Genomic DNA, 22,474 nt, shown 5'->3' on the forward strand with positions numbered 1-22,474 from the left:
CCTCCTCCTCCTCCTCCTCCTCCTCCTCCTACTCCACCACCGCCAACACAACAACAACAACCACCATCATCATTATCATCATCCGCGTCGGGGGGGAGGCTGATGCTGTCCAAGTGGAGACTGCTGTGGGGAGACAGGGACAGGGACGACACCAACGACCGCAGAGAGGATTCGAACGCCCCAGGGCATCCCTCGCGGCCTCCGCGGAAATTGCGGAAACGGCCGCCCAGGGGATGGCTTGAGGCGCATAAGCTTGGGGATTAACATTGGGTTTGGCTCGACTCTCTTGACGTTTTTTCCGGCCTCTGTGCCGGGTTGGAAACACAAGCAACTAGGGTTATGGGCAAGTGCAGGATTGCTCATTCGGGAAGACTGCTCCAGATTGCACGGATACATGGCTTCGTAGCAATCATGGTCTCAGGGCAGCGGAGGTGCTTTTGCCAGGATGGTGTATCGTTCTATGTATTCAGCGCGTCAATGGCGTGGGGGAGTCAAGTTGGGTTTTTGAGGGTACTTCCTTCTATGTACTGTCTCTCGTTTTTCTTTTTTTCCCCTGCTGGTCTTTTCGTCATATTTCTTCGTTTCTCTCATTCGCCAGGCGCTCTGGCGCGGCGCGAGATATCCTACATAGCTGCAGACTGACTACATACTTTGAACGTATTCAGCAACGAGATCAATCTCAAACTCTGTGGCTCATCGAGAAGGTCCGTGATGCTGCATCAGAGGCTGCACAACACTCAGGGCTGCTATCCTTCACTGACAATGTTATATCAGTCAATTGTATCTGGAGAGGAGACGCGTCAGGCCAGCAGGCGGCTGCAAAACAACATGCCCTCCCCTGTTTTTTTTTATCTCTCCGGGCTCATTGTGATGTGCCCATCTCGGTCTCCCTCCTTCCATATACATTGCATGGATAAGCGTCGACTTTTCCCACCGCCAAAGTCACGACATACACACGTAGTGCAGGCCATCTCTTAGGCGTGCCGGTCCATATCGTACATATCCCGTTCCAGAGTCGGATGATAGTAGTGGGTTATGAGAAAACCATGCCGTCGCCGATCCCGTCCGCGCCCGCGTGCGTATCCACGTCCCCGTCCGTTCGTTTCCACTTTGTCGTCATCCAAGTTCTTTAGACAAGCACTTCTCGTTGTGCCGTCCTTTCTCTCTCTCTCTCTCTCTCTCTCTCTCTCTCTCTCTCCCCTTCCATCCGTCAAGGAGAAAGGGGATGTCGGAAACGCCAATATCGCCGATCAATGCAATATCAAAGCCAAAGGAAGGGAAAAAAAAAAAAAAGGAAGCGAAAAAAGTTGAGAAAATGTACAGAATGCCAGCCAGATGCCGCATGAACCGACCCAGACCCGCTTCGCTTCTATGTCCGTCCCTGCTGCGATTCTATATGGTACAGGATAGGAGGAGGGTATCGTATCTGTCGACAGTCGATAGGCTAATTGGGGGGACGTCGAAGGTCTCAAGCGCCAAGCTCTCTAGAGGAGCGAGAGAAGCGCGAGAGAATGCTTAACCCCCCCGGCCACGCGCCCGGACAGATCGGTTTGCCCAGGCCAAATCAGAGGCTGTGGGTACTTAGATTAGTAGAGTGAGGTACGTAAGGGGAGATAGTAGGCTACGCTTTTTAATCTTCTGTTATACACGGTGATGGTACAGTTCCTCGCTTTCGAGGATGTTTCGTCGTAGCGCCGGGGTGAGAGAAGGGGGGGGGAGGGGTGGGAGCCGGCAAAGTCTCGATGTTTTTTTTTATCATGCCGGGGTGTTGAGCAGGCGGAGGATGCCCTCGTACATGCCAAACATGATGGCCGCGCTCGGGACTGTCCGGAGCAGATGGGGTGTCATGCCGCCGTACAGGCCCATCATGCCCTCCTCCTTGAAGACTAGCTTGAAGCACTGGATGAGGCCGGTGTATTTCGGGCGGCCGTCGGCCATGGGCGCTTGACGCAGGCGGGTGCGGGCGACCTGGGATCCCCGTCAGCATTTTCCTGAAACCCCGGTATGTTGTGTTGTGGGGAGAAAGAGGGGAGTGGAGGGGAGGAGAAAAAGGGTTTGGGGGATAGGTTCTGCTGGCAGCAGGAACCTACCTCGTGCGGGTATGTGATGACGGCCGCGACGAACTTGGAAAAGCCGGCGGCGCCAAACTTGCCCGTCCAATCGACCGTGTGATCCCACCAGTTCTTAAGCCTCCCGCTGAGGGCAATGCGCTCCTCTCTCCTCGCGAGCGACCGCTTGATCTGCTCGTAGAGCATCCAGTGCATGGTCGACTCGGCCACGCCGAGGTAGCTCGCGCTCATGCCCTTGTAGAGACCGCGAATTCCTTCGTCTCGCAACACCTGCCGGATGCAGTCCAGGCTGTTCCTGTACCTGCGCTTGGTGATGCCGCCACTCTCGAGCGCCATGTTCTTATCGAGCTGCAGGCGAGTCTTGACCATCCAGATGGGGTTGGTCGCGGTGCTGGTGACGATGCCGGCCAGGGCCCCCGCGCTGAGGTGTACCCAGGCCGAGTCCTTGTTGTCGAAGTAGTCGCCGATGATGCGCTTGCCGTTGCCGTACGTGTAGAAGTTGATGGAGCGGGCCGGGATCACGCCGACCAGGTTCGGACCGAGGCCCTTGAAGAGCGCGCGAGGGCCCTCCTGGCGGTAGACGGCGCCGAGGATGGACATGGTCTCGTTGAAATGAAACGCGACGGTCCGCAGGGGGTTCATGGGCGCGGCTATTGAGGCCCGGGACGCCTTGATCTGCGCCTGGTAGAAGTCGGACTGAAGCCTGGTCTTGAGCACATCAAGAGGCGCCGTCAGGGTCGCCGCCGTCATGCCACCGATCCTACGTTGGTAAAAAAAAAAAAAAAGGCGGTGTCAGCATGGCTCGGCCTAGACTCGCTGTGTGATCCGAAACCCAAGGGCGTTCCTTACCCTCCCGCCAGCATGTGGTTCCATGATTTCGCAAATGATATCGATTGGGCCCGGTTGACGATCGGATCTCCCTGTCGCGACTCGGGATTGATATCGCCAGTCTCGCGCGACTGTGTGAGCGGGGCATCGGCATGCGACATGCGCGACATGCTCTTTTCAGGGCCACCGACCATTGTCGACCTGGCGGCAGAGGCTGTCGCCATGAGACGCACCGGGATTGTCGGCTGTCACCGGATCTTGATTTCGTCGTTGTGCTCGGGTGTCGACAACCCGAGAGTAAAGGTTAAAGGTTCCTCTTGATCTCCAATTGTCCAGATCAACGGCTTTGCATTGTTGTGCGAGAGCTGGCTCGTGTAAGAGTCTGAAGGAGGGAACAGTCGCAAAGCGGAAACGAGAATCCTAGAGATCGATATCGCGATAAGGAACCGCTGTCTCCAACTTTTTTCTAGTACTGGTTCGGGTCGGCTATTCTTCGGACATGCCGACGTAATTAACGTCATCGCGTTTAAACGCTCTTAAGAAGCACGGGCCTTCAGTGCTCCCCTTTTCCAGATGGGGGAACATATCCCAAATAACTGCTTTTGAACAAGTTGTTTCCTTTCCTTACTAGAATGCTCAAAGTGCTCTGGTTGTATGGAATTCTGTGCGAGAGTGAAAGACCAAGCACTCGATGTTTTTTTTTTGATGATAACAATGATAGCTGAGCCAAATGTTTCTGTTTCCACGGATAAGCGGGAATAGTGCGCTCTTTTGTTTACAAATTCAGGGGTGAAGAGTGTTGGACAATGGACATTTTTAGTTATTGCTTCACTCACATGTCCATCAGCCCAGCCTTTCCATGATTCTTTTTACACATGCGCTGGGGAAGAGATTACCACACAGGCCTCGTTTTTCGATCAATCTTTCTGGCAAAACGCACGCGCACTTTCCGCTACTGGGGCCCTTTTTTTGGGAAGGGGGGGGGGGAGGAGAGGTGAATATGTGACGATTATTAATAATGCTAGGATAGTTCCTCTCCTCTTGAAAACAAAGAGGTAATACTCTAGAGGCCCATAATCCGCCCTCTGCAGGCCTATCCACTCTCTATCAGAGGAGTCGTTCCAGTGTATGCCAGGGTCATGAATCATCATCTCCCAAGTTCTCCCTGTCAGGAAAAAAACAGGGCCGTCAACCGACACTATATGGACCTTTCCTCGGGTATCTAGGTAGCTGGATAGATGTCATTCCATGACAGGGCGGCATGGGTTGACTGGCCTGTCAGTAAATCGCAGCAGATACGCAGCGGTCTACGCCGCGCCCCTACCCTCGATCCACTCATTGCTAGCTGTCGGAAGAACGACAAGACTCAAAGCAGTCTTGCCCTTACCAAGCTGTGAAGAGAAAAAAAATAGAGACGAGATGACATCGGCAGTCATATACCGAAAAGTAGAAAAGAAAAAAAAAGAAGGCGGGGGTTATTGGCTCTGCGCTTGCGAGCTGGAGTCAAACCAAGGCTGGTCTTGTCCCTGGGATAAGCTGATATGGCACCGTGAGATTTCACGGATTAATAGGTTTTGAAGTACGGGGGAATTCCGCGAGATCGTCAAGACGAGTTGGCGTCAGTACGGGAGGGTGGATGTCCTGAACTGCCAAGAGAGGAGGGATCTGCCGCCGGGGATTCAATCTGTAATCTCCGGCACAAACGATCAAGGAGTCATGAGATGTTGACCAACATAATGCCGCGGCTGCCCGAGAGGGGAAAAGTCATGGATGCATTCCCCCCCCCCCCCCCAAAGGACAATCCGAGACTTCTTCTGATCCTCCAGATTATTTTTTTTCTTCTTAGTCCAGGGCGTACTCCTCCTGGGCTGGAAAGACCCGACGCAAGATGCGCTCAATGACAGCGAGCTCGCAACGAGCGACCTGGCGGAGGGTGAGGTTGTCCAGTTCTCTGCCGGTGGGCAGGCCGATCTCGTACCACATGTAGCCAAAGTAGAGCGAGGTGTAGCAGGCAGTGCGCTGGATCTCGCTGCGCTCGACAATGTGCTTGCGGTGGACGCGGCGCGTGGTGTCCTCGCGGATGATGGCGACGTACCACTCGAGCACGTCGAGGGGCGTGCCGGGCCTGGGGCAGATGCCGTGCAGGTGCACCCACTGCTCGGCGAACCGAGGCTGGTTGAACATGCGGGTGCGGTCGTCCTCCATGTCGGCGAGCACCGCGATGTTGTCCTTCTGCACGACGGAGAAGCCCGGGCACAGCATGGCGGCCGCGACCAGACGCTTCATCAGCTGCGGGTTGATGACGGTCTCGTGGCTGCGATGCTCGCGCTGCAGGGCCTGCTTCAGGAGCACGATGAGCCTAACGGTGGCGTCGTAGATGGCATGGCGCTGGCGGAGCGTGATGTGGTCGGCCATGTACCAGGGCAGCTTCTTGATCGTGGAAATCATGCACTCGTAGGGACGCTGGGGGCACTCCTTGGAGTAGGGAGACTGCAAGCAACCGAACCGCGGCGGTCAGCATGATTGTGATCCAGTTTGCCTTGGGGGATGCCAGCACGCATAAGACGTAGTTAAGAACTCACCCGCTGCGGGATCTCGACGTGCTTGACCAGCATAGTCATCTCCTCCTCGGTGACGAAACCCTTGAAGGTCTTCCACGGCTGGCCGTCGATCGGCGCCAGGATGACCGGTTTGGCATTGTCCCACCAGACTCCGGCAGCGAGCGGGAACAAATCCTTCATGAGAGCAGCCTGGCTCGACAGCTGTACTTCGACGGGGCGGTCACCCAGGCGCGAGGGGCGCCCCTTCTGCATGTTGTCGCGGTGGCGGTCCACGGCCCTCACGGCATCGTGCGTGCTCACGAACTCGACATAGCAGTCCTGCGTTTTGGAGGAGACGCGCTCCATGATGATGTGGACCGGCTCCTGGTTGTCATTGAGAATCTTGGAGTTGCGACCGAGAAAGGCAATGATTTCGGCGCGCTTGGTGCCAAAAGGAATCTGTAGACAGGCAAGTTTCAGCCGAGACCGTCTCCTGTCTCGCGCATCAGTGTGGGAGAGGAAATGGTGCGTGACATACGTTCTTGATCTTGACGACACCATGGCCGACAGGCTTGGCTTGGGTAGTAGCCTCAATGAAGGGAAAGTTGTCTGGGTCCAGGGCAACTTCTTGAGCTGGGAGACCCATTGGGCCGTCAGTGAGCTTGTTGAGCTGGTCTGAGCGCATGGCGCGGATCTCAGCGGGAGCCGAGTCGTACCATGGCTGATGGACCATGTCCATGGCCAGCTGATTGTTCTCGGGAACGGACGGCAGGACAAGAGCCTGGGACATGCCAGGGCCGTTGATGCCCCTGGGGGGTGGCGACAAGAAGGGGTCGGTATCCGTTCCCAGGATCAGGGGCTCTTCGTGCCTCTTGGTAGCAGCACCGCGATGACCCAGGCTGAAAGCCGGAGGGGGAGGCATGTAATACTGAGCTCCGGCCCGTGGCGCAAAGTTGCGCGGCTCAGTCTGGTTGTACTGGTTGTAATAGACCGAACTCGACTGTGGAGTTGCGCTCGGGTTCTTGCCAACCTTCTTCGGCATATGCGACGGGGTGGCCTCCATGTTCACGTACACGGCGTCTTTAGCAGCGGCATATCCGGTGGTCTGCGGCGTGTTGTACGTATTGCCTGCAGGACGATATGTAGGGGTACTGCCCCAAGAGTAACCCGTGGCATGGGCAGATTGAGGGTACTGCATCGCGCCTCCGCCTCCTTGGGCGATCGGGGTCGTGTTGAAAGGATCAGTGAAGCCCTGGCTGCGGCTGAGCTGTGTTCCATGACGGGGGCTCGGCTGCAAATAATCATTCAGCTGTCCGTTGTCAGTTTCACCATTTGTGCGGGACGGTCATCCTCTCGTTGGAGCTGTTCGTCACACTCACGCAAGTCGGATCGTGAATGCTGTCCGTGACGAAGTTGCGGCCCCGTACGGCTGAGTCGCTGTGTCTCTGGACACTGTTGCCTGTGGCCTTACCACCCTTAAAGGCAAAGAGTTTAGATGTGTCAGATGTCTGTTTACCAAGTATATCAAAGAACAACCCTTTTTCAGACATACCGAGGGGTCGTCACTGGAAGCAAGCCATGCGCCGCCGTTGTTGGCCGTCACCATGTGTTGTTCAGAGAAGCGGCCAGTACCAATGGGCGCGAATGCGTTGGAACGGCCCGAGGGGACCGATGTTGCGAAGGACGCGATCGAGGGATTCTTGTGCGGGTGCGTGGCACAACTGTTCGCAGAAGAACTGCTACTGTTGGTACCCATCGGAGTCGACGCGCCGTGGCCGGAGTGGTTGTCATCTTCGAAATCGCGAAGCAAGACGCCGCCGCCGGTGTCGTCGTTATCGTCAGCCTCAATGACGGCCGTAAAGCCAGACCTCTGCTGCTTGGTCATCTCGTCGTTACGCGTGGCTGACAAGCCCCCAGCAACCCTCGCGTTGTTCTTGGGTAAAGCAGCCACCATCCTCAGCGGCGAGTTCAGCGACGAGTACGTGTGGTAGCCTGCTGTGCCTGAGCATATATTGTGTTAGCCCGCTCTTGAGTCGTCTGGGTCGAGATGCTGGGCAAGTCAAAGAGAAATCAAAGAACCCGGAGGCCTGACGTGAGGCGACCGGTCTGTTCCACACTGGGAGGCGTTTGTAAAAAAAAAAAAGGCGATCGAGGATGAAACAATGAAGTTTCTGACCTAGTGATAGAAGAAAGGAAAGAAACAAGAGAGGGCCTGAATGCTTTGAGCTGTTTGGGGGCAGATTGAAACAGCTGCGGAAAGCTGGCAGGTAGCAAAAATGCTCGAGTGAATGAATCAAAGGAGAGCGAGAAAGAGGTGTGAGCACGGGTATGAGGGTGGCAGGAGAAGCGAGTTCTATGAAGAATCGTGGGAAGATGCGGAAAGGTAGCGAGACGAGAAAACGTTTCTCTCAAAACTTAGGTATCTTTGTGCTCCCTGAGATGAGACCTGCTCGAAAGACGAGGTGCGAAATAACAGATGAAGATGGACTTTTCAAGAGAACCAGCTGCGAGTATTGCCAGTACAAGCATTCGAATATTTGGTGCTAAGGATGGATCGAGACAAGACGGCGCCCGGTGCTTGAGGCGAACAACTGTGTGTATTTGAAAGAAAAGAAGCCAGGGATTTGTAGTGGTAGAGACGATCGATGGAGAACATGTAGAAATTAAACGAGAAATGGAAGAGAGGGTTATCGTAGTGCTCACCTGAAAATGTGGTGTTCTTTGGCAGAGTCGAATGGCGATGAGTGTCGCGAAATAATAGAGATCGACCCGGAGCCAACAGGACTGGCAGAGTTCTGGGTTGTTGCAGATATCAAGGAGAACCCAGAGACCTTTCTGATCGAAGTTGACAGTGTTTCGGGGTGCACGGGAAAGGCAGTAATGGCAATGCCTTAACCTGGACAGTTTCTGGCGGCTCCGAGGAATGGTCAAGACCCTTTGTTGACACAAAGCTCTGGCAGATTTTGGCGGTTTTAGTTCGCGGAGAGCACAATAGCGCATACTACGAGCGAATTCAGCGTGGCGAGCGGGCAGGGGAGGGTTGTTGTTAGGCGCCTTAGATGAACACGAATGGATCTGTTCTGTTGCTTGGGCTATATACAATAGAATCAAGAATGCCTACAATAGAATCAAGAAATGAATGCGTGTTTCAGCTATTATGTGAGGGAGTACAACCGGGGCTATGGGGGGAGTAGGGAGTGGTGCATCCGGGTGTGCTGTTGGCGCCGATTGCTTCGATGAAAAGAGATGAATAGAATAGCTGTGACGACAATGGCCAAGGCACAAAAGGACCAGCAGCGAGATTTGTACTCCCAGTTCCGTGCGGAAAACGGGAAACACCCTAGACCGGGAATACTCGTGTTCTTTTCAGGCCAGGAGAGAGCGGGAGCCGACTATGGAAAAGAGCGCCAGATTTCGACTTCTGGTGTTCAAGGAGACGATCCTAAAAGGATGGAACGCGGAAGAAGCTCAAACCGGCCATACAAGCTTGGAATCACACCTAGTAGGGCGGAAGAGTGGCGGACGGAAGAGGCTCCGAAGAATGGAGACTACAAGGGAGCTTGGCTGTTGGCGCGGCCCCAGGAACCCCGATGATGGAGCACCGTGGAGCCCGGATCTGAACACCAAGACGAGATCCGTACTCAGAATTTTGATGCGAATGGATACGGGAGTGCCCGAGGGGGGTTAGGTAGGGTTCGGCAGAGTTAAGTCAGAGCGTACAAGGACTCGAAAGGAAACTATAACGTAACGGAACCTGACTGTGCGTTCCAGGACGGGCTGAGTGCCCGCTCACGCGACGGTCATCACTCTTCAGTCAGGCCGGGAGATTGATAATTTTGATCATGTTTGTCTGGTCGTGTATATTGAGGATGTGCGAGGTGGTGGTGGTGGCATCCTTGTGGTAAAGAACCCATACAGGGCTCATTCCCAAATAGCCCGAGTCCATTTCGGGCTCCTCAAGTGTACTTTTCTCTCAACCGAAACGCCCAGCGCAATGCTTAGAGCGGACAGCAGCTCTTTGGCTTCGGAGGATGTCCCGTCTCAGAAGTAGGTGCATATATCATGTCCACGTCACCCGGAGACATTCCTCACTCAATCGAACTGAGAGAGCACAGGTTAGGGGCCAACGATAAGCTTGGCATATAGGAAGAGTAGGTCTTACCGGGGTCAGGAAAGATTCTGCTACAAACCGCGCCCGCGCATTCAACTGTTCCGAGTCGTCAGCAAGTGCCACGATGGGGGCCAGGGAGGGCATGGCATACAAATAGCTTCATCTCCGAGATCTCCTTGTCCACTTCCTCCATGAACTGAATAATAAAATCGACCAGCTTGTGCTTCAACATCTCCTCGGTATGGAAGTTCGTGATCAAGAACGAGATATCGTATCCCTGATACTTGTCAGCCGATCGCCGAAGTCCACAAGGCGCATCGTTGGGATGGTCCAACCTTGATGGGCTTCCGGCGAAGGATGAAGAAGGACTCGGCGCGCTGCGTCAAGAAGCGGGTGAACTTGTGAACGAGAATATGCTCAATCTCGTCGGCCTGCTTGATCTTGATGCTGATCCGTACGCTGTTGATGCTGGGCTCGATCAGGACGCGCTCGTTCTCGTTGCGCGCAATGGTGAGTGGCGTCAGCAGCACCTCGGGCGACGTGCGAGCCTCGACCTCTGGGACATTGTGCCGCTCGGCAGTTTGCGATGCGAAGTTTGAGAGGCAGAGGGCGGCTGTCAAGCTGCTCCGGACAGCCTGAAGGTATGGGCGGAGTGATTGGGACTGCGGGGGAACAATGAGAGGTCAGCGGTTGGTCTTGCGTTGCCGGCTTGCATTGGAAATGCAGGCTGATGTTGCGTGGTAATCTTAATCTCACCATCTCTGCTGCAGGAAACTCAATCAGATGGTCCAGCAGCGAGTTTGGTTGTCTGCGCTGCTGTCGTCCTCGTCGTCGTCGTCGTCGTCGTTCGTGGGCGTCACGGCCGCTGATAAGTTCCCACTTGCGGATACCTTGAACTGGGCAGCAGCAGCTCAGCCTGGAGGAGGCGGGGCACAGGGGCTCGATCTTGAGTTACGTAATCATGGCAGCCGTTGCAGCCGTTAGTGTTAGCAACCCCCTGCCCGGGAGCTCCAAAGGCCCGCTTGGCTCTAGCTTGGCTCCATGGCGGTCCTGTCCCGCCGTTACAACCCCGCCGCCCATTCTTTCCTCTTTCACTGTTTGCCGCCACGTCAGGTTCCAGGTTGACAATTACGCCGCGCAAGCACGTCCTGGGCAACCTCAAGTGTTCGATTTAAGCCCTTCGAGACAGGCTCGGGACTTAGTTTTCCTCCTCCCCTTTACATCATTTTTCTTAATTGTCCTCGGGTGCCATTCTCGGCACTCATTCCTAGAGTTCTAAGATGGCAACTGTCAATGGTAAGGCACGCCCGGAGTTTCGGTGTCATCATCTCAGAAAACTAATCCTGAGCCGTGTAGTGGTGATTAAGCACCAAGGCAAGAAGTACGATGTCGAGGTCGACACTTCTTCGACCGGCGAAGTCCTCAAATACCAACTCTACAGCCTGACCGGTGTCGAGCCCGATCGCCAGAAGATTCTCGTGAAGGGTGGCCAGCTCAAGGATGACGCCGACATGAGCAAGCTGGGGCTGAAACCCGGCCAGGTTATCATGATGATGGGCACGCCTGGAGAGGGGGGTCCCCAGGTTGTTCGGCCGACCGAGAAGATCAAGTTCCTCGAGGATATGACGGAAGCCGAAGCCGCACAGCAAGCGGGCGCCACTCCGGCCGGCTTGGTAAACCTGGGCAACACTTGTTATCTCAATGCCACGCTTCAGGCGCTGCGCTCGATCCCCGAACTCCAGGAAGCCCTTGCGAAGCACCGGCATACATCCGTGGAGGTCCCTCGGCTGGATCTCACGTACCAGCTGAAGGTACTCTTCAAGGACATGTCGGAGACGCAGGGCGGCATGACGCCATTCACCTTCCTGAACGCCCTTCGGATGGCCTTCCCTCAGTTTGCCGAGCGATCGAAGAAGGGCCCGGGGTTTGCGCAGCAGGATGCCGAAGAAGCGTGGTCGCAGATTGTGTCGCAGTTGAGGCAAAAGCTGAAGTGGCCGAGTCCCACCGAGGGCGAAATTGCTAGCGCGACTTCCTTCGTTGACAAGTACATGTCGGGCGAGTTCTCGAGCACGCTCGAGTGCGACGACCCGGCGGCTCGCGAAGGTGGCGAGCAACCGACCTCGGCCAGGGAGACGTTTCTCAAGCTCAACTGCCACATCGACGGCCAGACCGCCCACCTGAGGGACGGTCTACTCGGCGGCTTGACGGAGAAGATCGAGAAAAGGTCCGAGGTCCTGGGCAGGGACGTGATGTACACTAAGAGGTCCAAGATCTCACGGCTGCCTAAGTACCTCACAGTCCACTTCGTGCGCTTCTTCTGGAAACGCGACGTCCAGAAGAAGGCCAAGATCATGCGCAAGGTCACGTTTCCGCACGAGCTGGACGCGGTCGAGTTTTGCACGGATGAGTTGAAGAAGGCTCTCATTCCGGTCAGGGACAAGGTGCGCGAGGTGCGCAAGGATGAGGAGGACGTCGAGCGGGCTCGGAAACGCCGGAAGAAGAACCCGATGCTTGACAACGGGCAGGGCGAGGAAAAGAAGGAAAGCGCTAAGAAGGACGGCAAGAAGCCTGCCCCCTCTGCGGACGGCGATGTCGAGATGACGGAGACGTTCAAGACGGATGCCGAGTGGGAAGCGGAGAAGGACGCGGCGCTCCTGGAGGCCAAGAAGGAGCTGAACGCCTTGATCGACCCGGAGCTCCGGAAAGACGAAGGTGCCAACAAGTCGGGCATCTACGAACTCCGCGCGGTGGTGACTCACCAAGGTGCCAGCGCCGACAGCGGCCATTACACGGCCTACGTGAAGAAGACGGGCCCCAAGGACCCGGTGACCGGGAAGGTCGGCAAGGAGGACGGCAACTGGTGGTGGTTCAACGACGACAGGGTCACCGAGGTGACTCCGGACAAGATCGATGCGTTGGCTGGTGGCGGTGAGTCACACTCGGCGCTCATCCTTCTGTACAAGGCTATTCCTCTGCCTACGGCGGAAGGCATTCTGGAGTAAGGGGACTGTCGCCAGTGACCTGCGGTGATCTGCCACGAAGGGAAGGAAGTATGGCGGAATGGGTTGCTGATGGACCTGCTGATATCGGGCGTACGGTACGGTACAAATGGGAGAGACAGGGAAGGGTATGAAAATCGGCTCTGGTAGACAGGACTTGACGGGAGACAACTGCGTTCGGTATCCAAGATGTATGATTGCGCATATGTACAATGAAGTGTCAAAGACACCTACGGCTACGGGTCTATACAGTCCTGATCGAGGAGGCCCTTGACTCGGTGTTGTCTTGCATTGGTACAACACATCCGGGTCAGGGACGTTTGTCGCCCTCTTGGCTTCCGCTTTCTCCGCTCTCGAACCTGAATTTAATCACCCCTGATCGGACGGACAGCTGAAACGGGGCCTAGGAAGAATGGTTTCCTAGTCGCCGGTGTCTTCTTTCAAACACAAGGAAGGGGTCCTCTCTGGTTTCCCGCCCCTCAGTCCCCCATGCCGGGTGACTTCGCGCTTCGACGTCCCTACACCCCCCCCCCCCACCCCGCGGGTCTTTCTTCCCATTACTTCACCCCCTCGCCTGGCTTGCCTCACCATCACCGGGCCCCGACCTCATCCGAGCCCTCAGCTCGGCCAGCTTCCCCTCGATCTCCTCCTTCTGCCGCAGCAGGTCGAGCTTCTGCGCCTCCAGCATGGCGACCTTTTCATCGACGGTGGCCTCTTGCAGCTTCTGTTTCGACTGTTGGATTCGGAAACGCAGCCCGAGAGAAAGGCACGGAGAGAGTCAGTTAGTTGTCGTTTTTTTTAGTGTCGGTCCCGTCTGTGGGTTCCACTGCTAATAAGGTAGGTAGGTAGGTAGGAAGGTAGGAAGGTAGGTTTAAAGAGAACATAGCCACAAGGACAAGTGAACAGATAAGGAACACAAAACGAAAACAAAACAAAACAAATGGGACCAAAATCAGAAAAATAGACGGGGCTGCTTACGGCTTTCCACTCCTGCTGGGTCTTGAGCCCGGCGCCGTAGATGGTGCCTGTGATGATGACGGCGGCGAAGCCGATCGTGTAGATGATGCGCTTGACCTTTAGTTTCTGCTCGACGATGTCCGCCGGCAGCCTGGGTGACGAGGAGGAAAAGGCAGCCCGTGATGGGCCCCGGGCAACTGTTGCTCGTGTGGCGGCGGCGGCGGCGGCTGCGGCGGCGGCGGCGGATCTGGCAGCTGCCCGCGCAGTGGGGGGCAGTTGTGGCATGGTGATTATTTTTGTTTTGTTTTGGGAGCTTGTGTGTGATGGCGTGGCTCACTTCGGGTTGATGTGTTTGTGTGTGTGCGTATGTGATTGTAAGCCCAGTACTGGCGCCACAGATAACTAGGTGCAGTCCTGGTTTGTATTTCTCGTGTTTTTGCTCGCCTTCTGCTTCAGTGGGAATGCAAGGGCTGAATCCGGTCCGTTCCCGGAACGTTTATTCGCAACACTGCGCGGCTTTTGTATTTCTGGTCCTCTTGTTCTCCTCGTCGCAATTCTTCTTCGCCAACGACCGTTACCTCCAATGCCCCCGTCGTCGTCAACCTCAGCGGCGGCCGGTGGAGAAGGGAAGCTCGAGAAGGCGGCTGTCGGTGTTTGCAGCCGAACATGTCTCGGCGCCTGACGTAACCGCGCCAGCCCTTCGCAGGGGTACGGGAACATAACTGGAGTTCGAACTTGCTCCAGCCCGCCAGCCTTGTTGGGGACCAACCAGAAGGCCCACATCGCTTCCATGGCCTACTATGAGTAACTAATAACTAATCCGGACTGCAACCTTGGCAATCTCCATGCAATTCAAACACGCTCAAGTCGGGACGCTACAAGGTACACACGTATGGAAAGGAAGGGTGGTTGAGACCTAATGGCTCGAGTCCTCTGGCGTACCCTTGATCCTTGTACTAGGCCGATTCCGCATCCGAGAATTTGTGTTCTCGAGGCGGATGTGCTTCGTCAGTTACACCCCTTGATCGGCGTGTGTCCTCTGTTGTACACATTGTTCCTGAGCTTGACGGCGCGCAAAGGTGACTCGAGGGAATAAGCGAGCTCCTGCGGCGGCTGCTATTCGTTGCCGCTCGGCGTGGTGAGGTCAACCACTCAGCACGCTCACTCCACTTTGTCCGTGGGCAACAAGAGTCTTGGAACGGCAGAAACGCAAAACAAAATAAATATCTAATAAATATCTATCACCTTTGCAAGACCACGGTACGTTGAGTTCTAAGATTTGAAACTTTTTTGAAGAGAGCAAAACCGACCGCCGATAACGAACGGGCTGCCAGTCTCGAAGAAGGAACTTGTGACTCTGGGCTGGCCTCTTACTCCGGCCTCTCAAACCACGAACCGGACGATCTCCGCCCGACGACCTCAATTGTCTCAGTTTCGGTCTCGGCCGAGTAGTGTGTCTCTGCTCGTTTTGTTTTTTCTTTTTCTTGTGTGAAGAGGGGGTAATCAAAGCACCGCGCACTCGGCCATGTCGACTCCCCGCGTCTTCATCGCCCGCCACGGCGAGACCGAGTGGTCGCTCAACGGCCGCCACACAGGTTCGACCGATATCCCCCTCACCGCCAATGGCGAGAAGCGGGTTCTGGCGACGGGAAAGGCTTTGGTCGGCAATGACCGCTTGATCGTTCCCAGTAAACTGGCGCATATGTGAGTGTTCTTGTCTCGAGCATGTGCACGGGGAAAGAAAGGACTGGGAGTAAGTGCCGGTTTTGCGGCCTGGCCACATTTACGGGGTCAGGCCTATGTTGTCGAGTCTGGACTCTGGATGACATGGGCCGGGCCCAAAACAGGCCGGCCGATCCGGCCCGGGGTAGTTATGGCAGGCGGAAAGCGCGAGGCTCTGGTTTGCCCAATTATCCTCGAACGAGCTAGTTCCATGTGAACTGACCCCATTATTTTTTTTATTTTTTTTATTTTTATTTTTATTTTTATTTTTTTTTTTTTTTTGGATATTGATCCCCCTCTCCAGCTATGTCTCGCCAAGGCGCCGCGCCCAGCGCACCCTGGAGCTTCTCAACGTCGTCTACAAAGACCAGCTGCCCTGGGAAGCCCACGGACAACCTTTTTGCGAGGGCGCGCGGTGCGACGCCAAGATCGAGGTCACCGAGGACATCCGGGAATGGGACTATGGCGAGTACGAGGGCATCACCACGCCCGAGATCAGGCAGCGCCGGAAAGAACAGGGGCTGAACCCCGACTGGGACATTTGGAGGGATGGCTGCCCGGGAGGAGAGTAAGTTAGTAGACTGCCCCGCGCAGCCAGTGAGTTGCGGCACCGTCGTACTTCCTCCCTGCGCGGGAGCTTTTTCCTCTTGGTTATTACCTAGTCGAGCTCAGTCGGGCTGACTGCTCTCTCTCCCCCCAACACGCAGGAGCCCGGCCGACATCACGGAGCGCCTGGACCGGCTGATCAAGGAGATCCGGGAGAAGTGGCACTCACCCGTCATGGGCGAGCACAAGAAGGGAGACGCCCACGGCGACGTCCTCATCGTCGCCCACGGCCACATCCTCCGCGCCTTCGCTCAGCGCTGGACGGGGCAGTCCCTCCACGGCGGGCCTACCTTTCTGCTCGAGGCCGGCGGCGTTGGTACCCTGAGGTGAGTGAGAGATGTTCTGTTCGACATGACATCCGCCAGTGCCTTGATGTCTTTTGTTTATTTGTCCTCGCGAGGTTGCTGACACACCCCTTCCCCCCGCTGCCATGTAGCTATGAACATCACAATATCAAGGAGCCTGCCATCCTTCTTGGTGGAGCTTTCATTGTGGATATCGCCGGTACGCTAACGAACTCTCCGTCTCGACCCCGGTCGTTCTCCCCTGTGTCTTCCGGAGATTATTATGTTGACAGAAGCCGCAGGGACGAGCCAGACGGTGGAGAAGAACTAACTAATGGTTAGTGTAGTTGAGTTGAACTATCCGTATCCGTGTGTGCCTACATACCCGGTAACTATGTCTCGAACTCCTAGCATAGTAGCGGCAGTATACACGAAGGAATAGAGCCATGGACAATATCCTAAACCGTCAGAGGCATGATTTGACACATACGTTGTCTGCTTTTGTGCGTTCCTCCCTTCTATCTTTCCAATTCGCGACCTGGATTGTGCCGCTGGGCTTCTGCCATCATTGCTGAAAGGTGGCCATATAACCCGCCTGTTCTCCCAAACGAAAAAGGGCTGTCTCCCCGATCAGTTTGTTTTGCCTGGAATCCCATCGCCATGATTCCCATCCTTCTCGGCGGATGACAGCGCACACACCAGTCAGGCCTTGGTACCGCGGGCGATGAATATCTTCCTCTTCATCTCCTCGCCATTCTCCTTTGAAAAGTGGAACACGGCCGCCACCTCCTGCAGTGCAAAGTCCTTGCCCACGCCCGCCTCCTCGTAGATGCGCCTGATATGCTCCTCGGTGAAGCCGTGGTGAGTTATGGTTTGCGTGGCGGGGTGCGAGGCCTGCGTACACGCTCAGGCCGTTCACATCAGTATCGTTGTGCCCAGAGAGGGGAGAGGGGGGAAGACCCCAATATAATGATACGGTAACGCGATGATGATGATGATGATGATGATGATGGTGGTGGTGGTGGTGGTGGTGGTGGTAGTGATGACGACAATGATGGACCACTCACATCGAGCTTTTCGTGCGGCAGAAAGTCCAAGATCATCAGCACGCCGCCCGTCTTAAGCCTCTCCGCCAGCCTTCGAGCGGCAAGAACCGGGTCGTCGAAGTGGTGGAACCCCAAGCCGACGGCGGCAACGTCGAAGTTGGTGAACTCGGGCGAGGCGAACGCGGGCGGGTTGGGGTCCTCGGGCACGCAGAGGTTGCCCTGGTAGGCGTGCATCTCAGAAGGGGTCAGACCCTAGGGTAGGGGCGTTAGAATTTTTTCTTTTCGAACTGCTGGTGATACGTACTTGGTTCTCCGCACGAGTGTTATAAGCGGCAACCTGATATCTAGAGGTTAGTTATATTGATGGAGGCGTGTGTGGAGGTTTTGCTGTGAGCTGGTTGTCCCCCCCCAAACACCCCCCAACACCCCCTACGGAAGTAAACAAAGAAGAAGGGTAGCTTGCCATGTTCTCTGATAGATCGATCCCAACACATTGTGTGGTATATGGGGCCAGGGCCTGGATGCAGACTGTCAGAACGAAGAGCGCAAGTGTCCGAAGCATTCCACGAAGTCGTCGGCGTCTCATGTAGGACGGGGAGCTGCTTGGCAGGTTTCGAGTTGATGGCGAAGACAGCTTACCCTCGATACTGTAGTTTTGCGTCAGCTCAAGATAAGGACGCAATAATTATCCACTAGAAGAATGGCCTTCGATCTAAGCCCCTTGATGGAAATGTCCATTTCAAGAGAGGGTGTGAAGAGCAGCCGAGTTGGCGGACAACAGCTGCGGTCCGATAGAAGAAAAAAAAAGGGGGGGGGGGGGGGGGGAAGGCATACCAACACCAGTGCCGCAGGCGTAATCCAGCAGCCTCACCGTCTTTTCGGGGGTTCCCTCGCTTTTCCTGGCCCTTGTGGTAGCATCATCTACAGCACTACCATCGCCGTTGTCGTCGTCGTCGTCGTCGTTGTCGTAAACCCAGGCCACGCCAATGAAGTCGAGCCTCGCGCGGATCTCCTCGATCAACCTGTCGAGTGTTTTCCCATGCCTCTCATCGTACTCGGCAGCCAACTTGCTTTAACCGAGAAAGAAAAAATAGAAGAAATGTCAGCTCCTTATTCCGTCTTGTAAGTGGGGGAGATTTGGGTTCGTTCAGGACCCTGGGTCGGGTCAGATAACCAGATGGCCGATCCCTCTGCTGGGCTGCGTGCCCGTTCCCCTGCTTGGAGAGATCAATGTCACCGCTACATGTAGATGGTCAACTCACTTGAAGTACTCGTGATTATGGCTTGAAGCGGATGCCCCAGTGCCTTGGTGGCCGTGGTGATGAGGATGGTGATGCGCGTATGCAGACATCTCGTTGGCTTGGACGAGCCGTTAACGTTAGCAAAGCGAATGGAAATGCTCTTCTTGTAGCGGTTTGCCAATTATTGAACGTTGGAAGAAAAATGCCACCGCGTTTCAGGATTCGAGAAAACTGACCAGAAGATCCAAACCGGAGGTATTATATACTTAGGAACTACGGACAGCTGTTGTTGTTGCTGCTGCTAACAATCCAAAAATAAATTCAAATCAGCTTTCTACGGAAACATCTCGGCCACTTTTTCTCTCCCTGAATGGGACGTGGTCCACAAACAACGTTCAAGAACGGCCTCTGAGAGGATTCGTGAATAATGGCCCGAACCTTTTGGTGGATTTCTTCTACAACAGCTTCAAAGTGTGAACGAGAGGGAAAGGAAAACCGCAGGCCTTTGAAACACGACGTTGGGCGACGAACGACACGCGGTGATGTGTAATGTAGGTATGTGCGCATGTATGTACTGTACATATATACACATACAGAGGTACATGCAGATTAACAAACCGACTCACCTCTGCGTTGACAGTGCGTTGAGGGATGCCTGTGCATCTGCACCAATGCAGTGCCCAGTTCAAAATGTGACATTCTCCCCCTTCTTCTCTACGTATAGCGTTAGCCGACTAAAAAGACCAAAAAAAACGGAACCTTTCACCCGCTGCGTCCGCGAGCGCGTGCGCACGCACGCACGCACGAGCAAACGCAAAGCGGTCGGACGGGTCACGACGGGACGGGAGCGGGACGGGCGAGATTGCAATTGGGGAATGCAACCAATACGTACCGGAAGAGTCCAAGACTCGGGAGCCCAATGAGAAAACAGGGGGGGGGGGGGCTCGGGTCGCAAATAGCGGTTTGATTGATTAGTCAAGCCACCTCGTTAACTTGGGTTACTTGGGAGGTCGGCCCCCAGCGCTGTTGCTTACTACGCAGCACCCGTTGCGCGGAGCACATACCTACCTTAGTACTCCGTACAGTGCTTTGTGAAGGGGAGACCGAGAACATCGCAGTCGATGGCCTTGTCCGACCGCGGTTCCTTGCGCCAACCCTTCTTTCTCCTCCTTCCCCTCACCTCCCCGTTCTACCATCAAAGCCAACCCCGCCAAAAAATAAAAAAAGAGAAAACTGTGGTACGGTGTCGTCGGAGTCGTCAGAACCTTGGAGCTGGAACATAACACGCACGCGCGCGCCCTATGATAGGGTTGGCTACACTAAAGTCGAGGGCTCGAGGGCGGATTTGCAGCACGCCATTATTTTGCGCTTGACCATGATAGGCAACGACGCCGCCACCTCGGGAAGAGGTGGGATGCCCCATCCCCGACTAAGCAGATTTTAGCGCGTGTCTTGGGGGGCACTTGACAAACGGGTACGAAGCGATCGCGCCGGGGCGACCCATGGGAAGGGAATTATGCATGACCCCGCCCTACGGTCCGCGGTCGTTCCCAGTCACGGGAAGAAACCACTTCCCCCCTCCCCCGGGGTGTGTGGATGAGTCGAGGTCGCTTGGCTGTAACTATGTACCCAGTGTCTGGTAAATTTACCTTGCCTTAAGCACCGGTCACTTTACCTATCTTGAGCGAACGGTCCAACGGAGGTAACTACAGTACGGATTACATACCTACCTGAGATAGGTGTACATACAGACTTCTGCACGGATCCATACCCTTGCCTGGCACGTAACAACAGGGAAGTACGGTCGAGGTCGTTAACTCTTTGTCGAGAGACTCTGCAGCGCTGCTCGCCCCTCCCCTTTGTTTTTGCGGCAGTCTCAAGCTCTAGTGTAAATCCGGATTACTGTGTTTGCCTGTACAATAACTAACTAACCAACCCCGCACATGACATTCCGCTCTACCTTGACCCGCACTTACGCGCAGTAGTGTTATGTACCCTGTTAGTTATGCGCAAGTAACCTGTGCGACACCGACCCGCTTCCTCGGACTGCTTGCGTTCAAAAAGGAAAACGAAAAAAAAAAAAAAAAATCCTGTCTGCTTCGGGATGCTGCAGTAGGCCTTCAAAGAGGGTAGCCGCGCTGGGTGGCTGCGGCATATTTGCTGCGCTGCAAGACGAACAGAATGGCAAGAGGCTTGCTGCGGGTTGGCTGCACACAAGAGGGGGGGGGGACCTGGAAGGCTGGAGACGGGAGCGGTGGCAGGGTCGCACGAGACAGGAGAGAGGAACCACGGGCGGCACGGCAAGATGCGAGAGCACCTCCCTCTGCTCCCCACAACTTGTTGGCTCGGCCCGTCATTCGGTCGGTCGATGGTCGTCGTTGGTTGTCGTTGGTTGTCGTCGGTTGTCGTCGCCGTCGCCGTCGCCGTCGCCTTTAAAGCGGGCCGCCCTGCTGGGCAGCGGCGGAGCACCGCATGCAGTGCAGTTCCGCGTAGTGTAGGCCGTTTTGTTATTTGAACGCCTTCGGGTTGGTATCCCCTGGGGCTGGCCTTTTTGGCGGGGGAGGCTTGATGATGTGCGCCTGTGGGGTCTCACAAGACTTGTTTCCCGCCCGTACCCGCTTCGGGAGGAACTGTCAGATCCCACAATTTGGGGCGGCACATCTCGGTACGCTTCAGCGTGTTACAGCGCACGGGATTAATAGCACTGCCCTCCGTCATTGGCTCGAGACCACGGGCGTGGTGCAACCCCAGACGGGCCCATTGGGCGGCTTCCAACGGGGTCTTTTTTTTCCCAGGCCCTTCGTTGGGCCGTAAGAGGCGTCATACCCCGTGAAACTGGGTGTTGCCTGACCGTTGGATCGACCCATGACGGCACGCTCCTCTCGCTTGGCTCCGGCCTTGTTGCACAAGACCATGCCAGGCCTTGCCGAGGCGAAAGCGAAGTGGATGTGAGGGACCACAAAACCACGCTCCCACGGTCCGAGTTGGGCTTAATGGCCCGCCATCCCTCCCCAGCCCGCAACAGGGCAATGACGAAAACGACGTTCGGCTGAGGCGAAGCGCCACCATCAAGTTATCGGGTCCTCTCGTTGTCTTTTTTCCACGTGCGAGGGCGGGCAATCGGACCAAGTCAGGCTCGACAGTCTCGCCGCTGTTTGCCCCGGCTTGACCATCCGTTTGACGAGGTGAAAGATGTGCGAGGGGGGTTGGTACCGGACCCGAGCTGCAATAACTAGTGTCACAAACGTCGTCGACACACGGGAACGTTTTGCGCACGGCTTGTTCACTGTTGTGCCACGGGGCTGCTGATTCGGCAACTCGGCTGTGATCGAAAAGCGTGACCAGGGGCGGGCGAAGGACACCCGGGTCCAAAACGTCTTACCCGAGCAGACCGTGGCCTATGTATGTACTGGGCTGAGGCAGCGCCCGTTGGCTTGTCCCGACATGTGCATCCTGCGAAGTGGTGCATGTACGTTTTGGGTGACTGAAACTGGCCTAAATCAGCCTATGCCTGCTACGAACAACCGGCTCACTCAGGCCGGGGTTGTTGTCGTTGCTGAGCGTGCCAGCGCATCGCTAGAGAGTCCATGTTCGGGTGCCAGCCCCAGGGCCCATGGGCCAGTCACACGGAGAACTCCGGGCGGTCGGATCGACGAGCACAAAACGTGCCCTCTGTTGCTTCGGCACGACTTACCATCTCGGTATGGAAAAAAAAAAAGAAAAAGAAAAAACGTTAAACTGACCGGTCGGCTCCCGCCGCCTAGTCAAGTCGTCCGCTTCCAGGTCCAGGAGGTCATGCAGTGGCCGGAGCAGGAGGGATGGCTGGCCGAACCCTGCAGCAGAACCACACGCACTAAAGACGAGATAGGGGAATGCCTTGGGTTGCATGTGACTGATGGCCGAGCCGTGCTTACTGACTTGTACTTGGATTGATCTTCTGCCCTTCCTTCCGAGGATGCATCTTCCGCGGTTGGGATACGAGAATAGTTACTCCCGTACTGGGTCGACTTATCCGTCGGTGGAGGGATCGTGCCCGACTCCTCCTTTTTTTTTTTTTTGGTTTTTCTCCCT

At 55.6% G+C, this 22,474-nt stretch overlaps 7 protein-coding genes across 7 annotated transcripts; 2 read left to right on the forward strand and 5 right to left on the reverse strand.

Moving 5' to 3' along the window:
- Positions 1 to 1,755: 1,755 nt before the first annotated feature.
- P884DRAFT_192088 (mitochondrial carrier domain-containing protein) lies at positions 1,756 to 3,091 on the reverse strand (the record flags this gene model as incomplete). Its single annotated transcript, XM_069437643.1, has 3 exons — positions 1,756 to 1,968; positions 2,091 to 2,829; positions 2,919 to 3,091. The coding sequence occupies 3 exons, from the start codon at positions 3,089 to 3,091 to the stop codon at positions 1,756 to 1,758; spliced, it is 1,125 nt and encodes a 374-aa protein (XP_069300891.1).
- Positions 3,092 to 4,739: 1,648 nt separating this feature from the next.
- P884DRAFT_311439 (uncharacterized protein) lies at positions 4,740 to 6,635 on the reverse strand (the record flags this gene model as incomplete). The annotated part of the gene is made up of 3 exons (XM_069445197.1): positions 4,740 to 5,387; positions 5,480 to 5,896; positions 5,976 to 6,635. The coding sequence occupies 3 exons, from the start codon at positions 6,633 to 6,635 to the stop codon at positions 4,740 to 4,742; spliced, it is 1,725 nt and encodes a 574-aa protein (XP_069300892.1).
- A 2,716-nt stretch (positions 6,636 to 9,351) lies between these two features.
- Positions 9,352 to 10,397, reverse strand: P884DRAFT_216182 (uncharacterized protein). Its single transcript, XM_069439302.1, has 5 exons — positions 10,305 to 10,397; positions 9,884 to 10,210; positions 9,700 to 9,825; positions 9,600 to 9,644; positions 9,352 to 9,538 (listed from the first exon to the last, which is right to left on the reverse strand). Exons 1-5 carry the CDS (start codon positions 10,305 to 10,307, stop codon positions 9,530 to 9,532), a joined length of 510 nt encoding a protein of 169 aa, XP_069300893.1. The 5' UTR covers positions 10,308 to 10,397; the 3' UTR covers positions 9,352 to 9,529.
- A 259-nt stretch (positions 10,398 to 10,656) lies between these two features.
- On the forward strand, positions 10,657 to 12,768 carry P884DRAFT_326763 (uncharacterized protein). The gene is made up of 2 exons (XM_069445492.1): positions 10,657 to 10,844; positions 10,905 to 12,768. Exons 1-2 carry the CDS (start codon positions 10,829 to 10,831, stop codon positions 12,548 to 12,550), a joined length of 1,662 nt encoding a protein of 553 aa, XP_069300894.1. The 5' UTR covers positions 10,657 to 10,828; the 3' UTR covers positions 12,551 to 12,768.
- A 341-nt stretch (positions 12,769 to 13,109) lies between these two features.
- Positions 13,110 to 14,114, reverse strand: P884DRAFT_282287 (uncharacterized protein; the record flags this gene model as incomplete). The annotated part of the gene is made up of 2 exons (XM_069443592.1): positions 13,526 to 14,114; positions 13,110 to 13,280 (listed from the first exon to the last, which is right to left on the reverse strand). The coding sequence occupies exons 1-2, from the start codon at positions 13,787 to 13,789 to the stop codon at positions 13,110 to 13,112; spliced, it is 435 nt and encodes a 144-aa protein (XP_069300895.1). The 5' UTR covers positions 13,790 to 14,114.
- A 915-nt stretch (positions 14,115 to 15,029) lies between these two features.
- On the forward strand, positions 15,030 to 16,458 carry P884DRAFT_274625 (histidine phosphatase superfamily; the record flags this gene model as incomplete). The annotated part of the gene is made up of 5 exons (XM_069442748.1): positions 15,030 to 15,208; positions 15,546 to 15,794; positions 15,934 to 16,158; positions 16,269 to 16,336; positions 16,430 to 16,458. The coding sequence occupies 5 exons, from the start codon at positions 15,030 to 15,032 to the stop codon at positions 16,456 to 16,458; spliced, it is 750 nt and encodes a 249-aa protein (XP_069300896.1).
- Positions 16,459 to 16,565: 107 nt separating this feature from the next.
- Positions 16,566 to 18,855, reverse strand: P884DRAFT_235787 (methyltransferase-like protein). The gene is made up of 7 exons (XM_069439964.1): positions 18,425 to 18,855; positions 17,997 to 18,232; positions 17,802 to 17,809; positions 17,626 to 17,679; positions 17,467 to 17,499; positions 17,184 to 17,414; positions 16,566 to 17,010 (listed from the first exon to the last, which is right to left on the reverse strand). Exons 1-7 carry the CDS (start codon positions 18,511 to 18,513, stop codon positions 16,819 to 16,821), a joined length of 843 nt encoding a protein of 280 aa, XP_069300897.1. The 5' UTR covers positions 18,514 to 18,855; the 3' UTR covers positions 16,566 to 16,818.
- Between the last annotated feature and the right edge of the window lie 3,619 nt (positions 18,856 to 22,474).

This window comes from Thermothelomyces heterothallicus (genome assembly GCF_042370625.1).
Source record: "Thermothelomyces heterothallicus CBS 202.75 unplaced genomic scaffold P884_scaffold_2, whole genome shotgun sequence".
Classification (NCBI taxonomy): domain Eukaryota; kingdom Fungi; phylum Ascomycota; class Sordariomycetes; order Sordariales; family Chaetomiaceae; genus Thermothelomyces; species Thermothelomyces heterothallicus.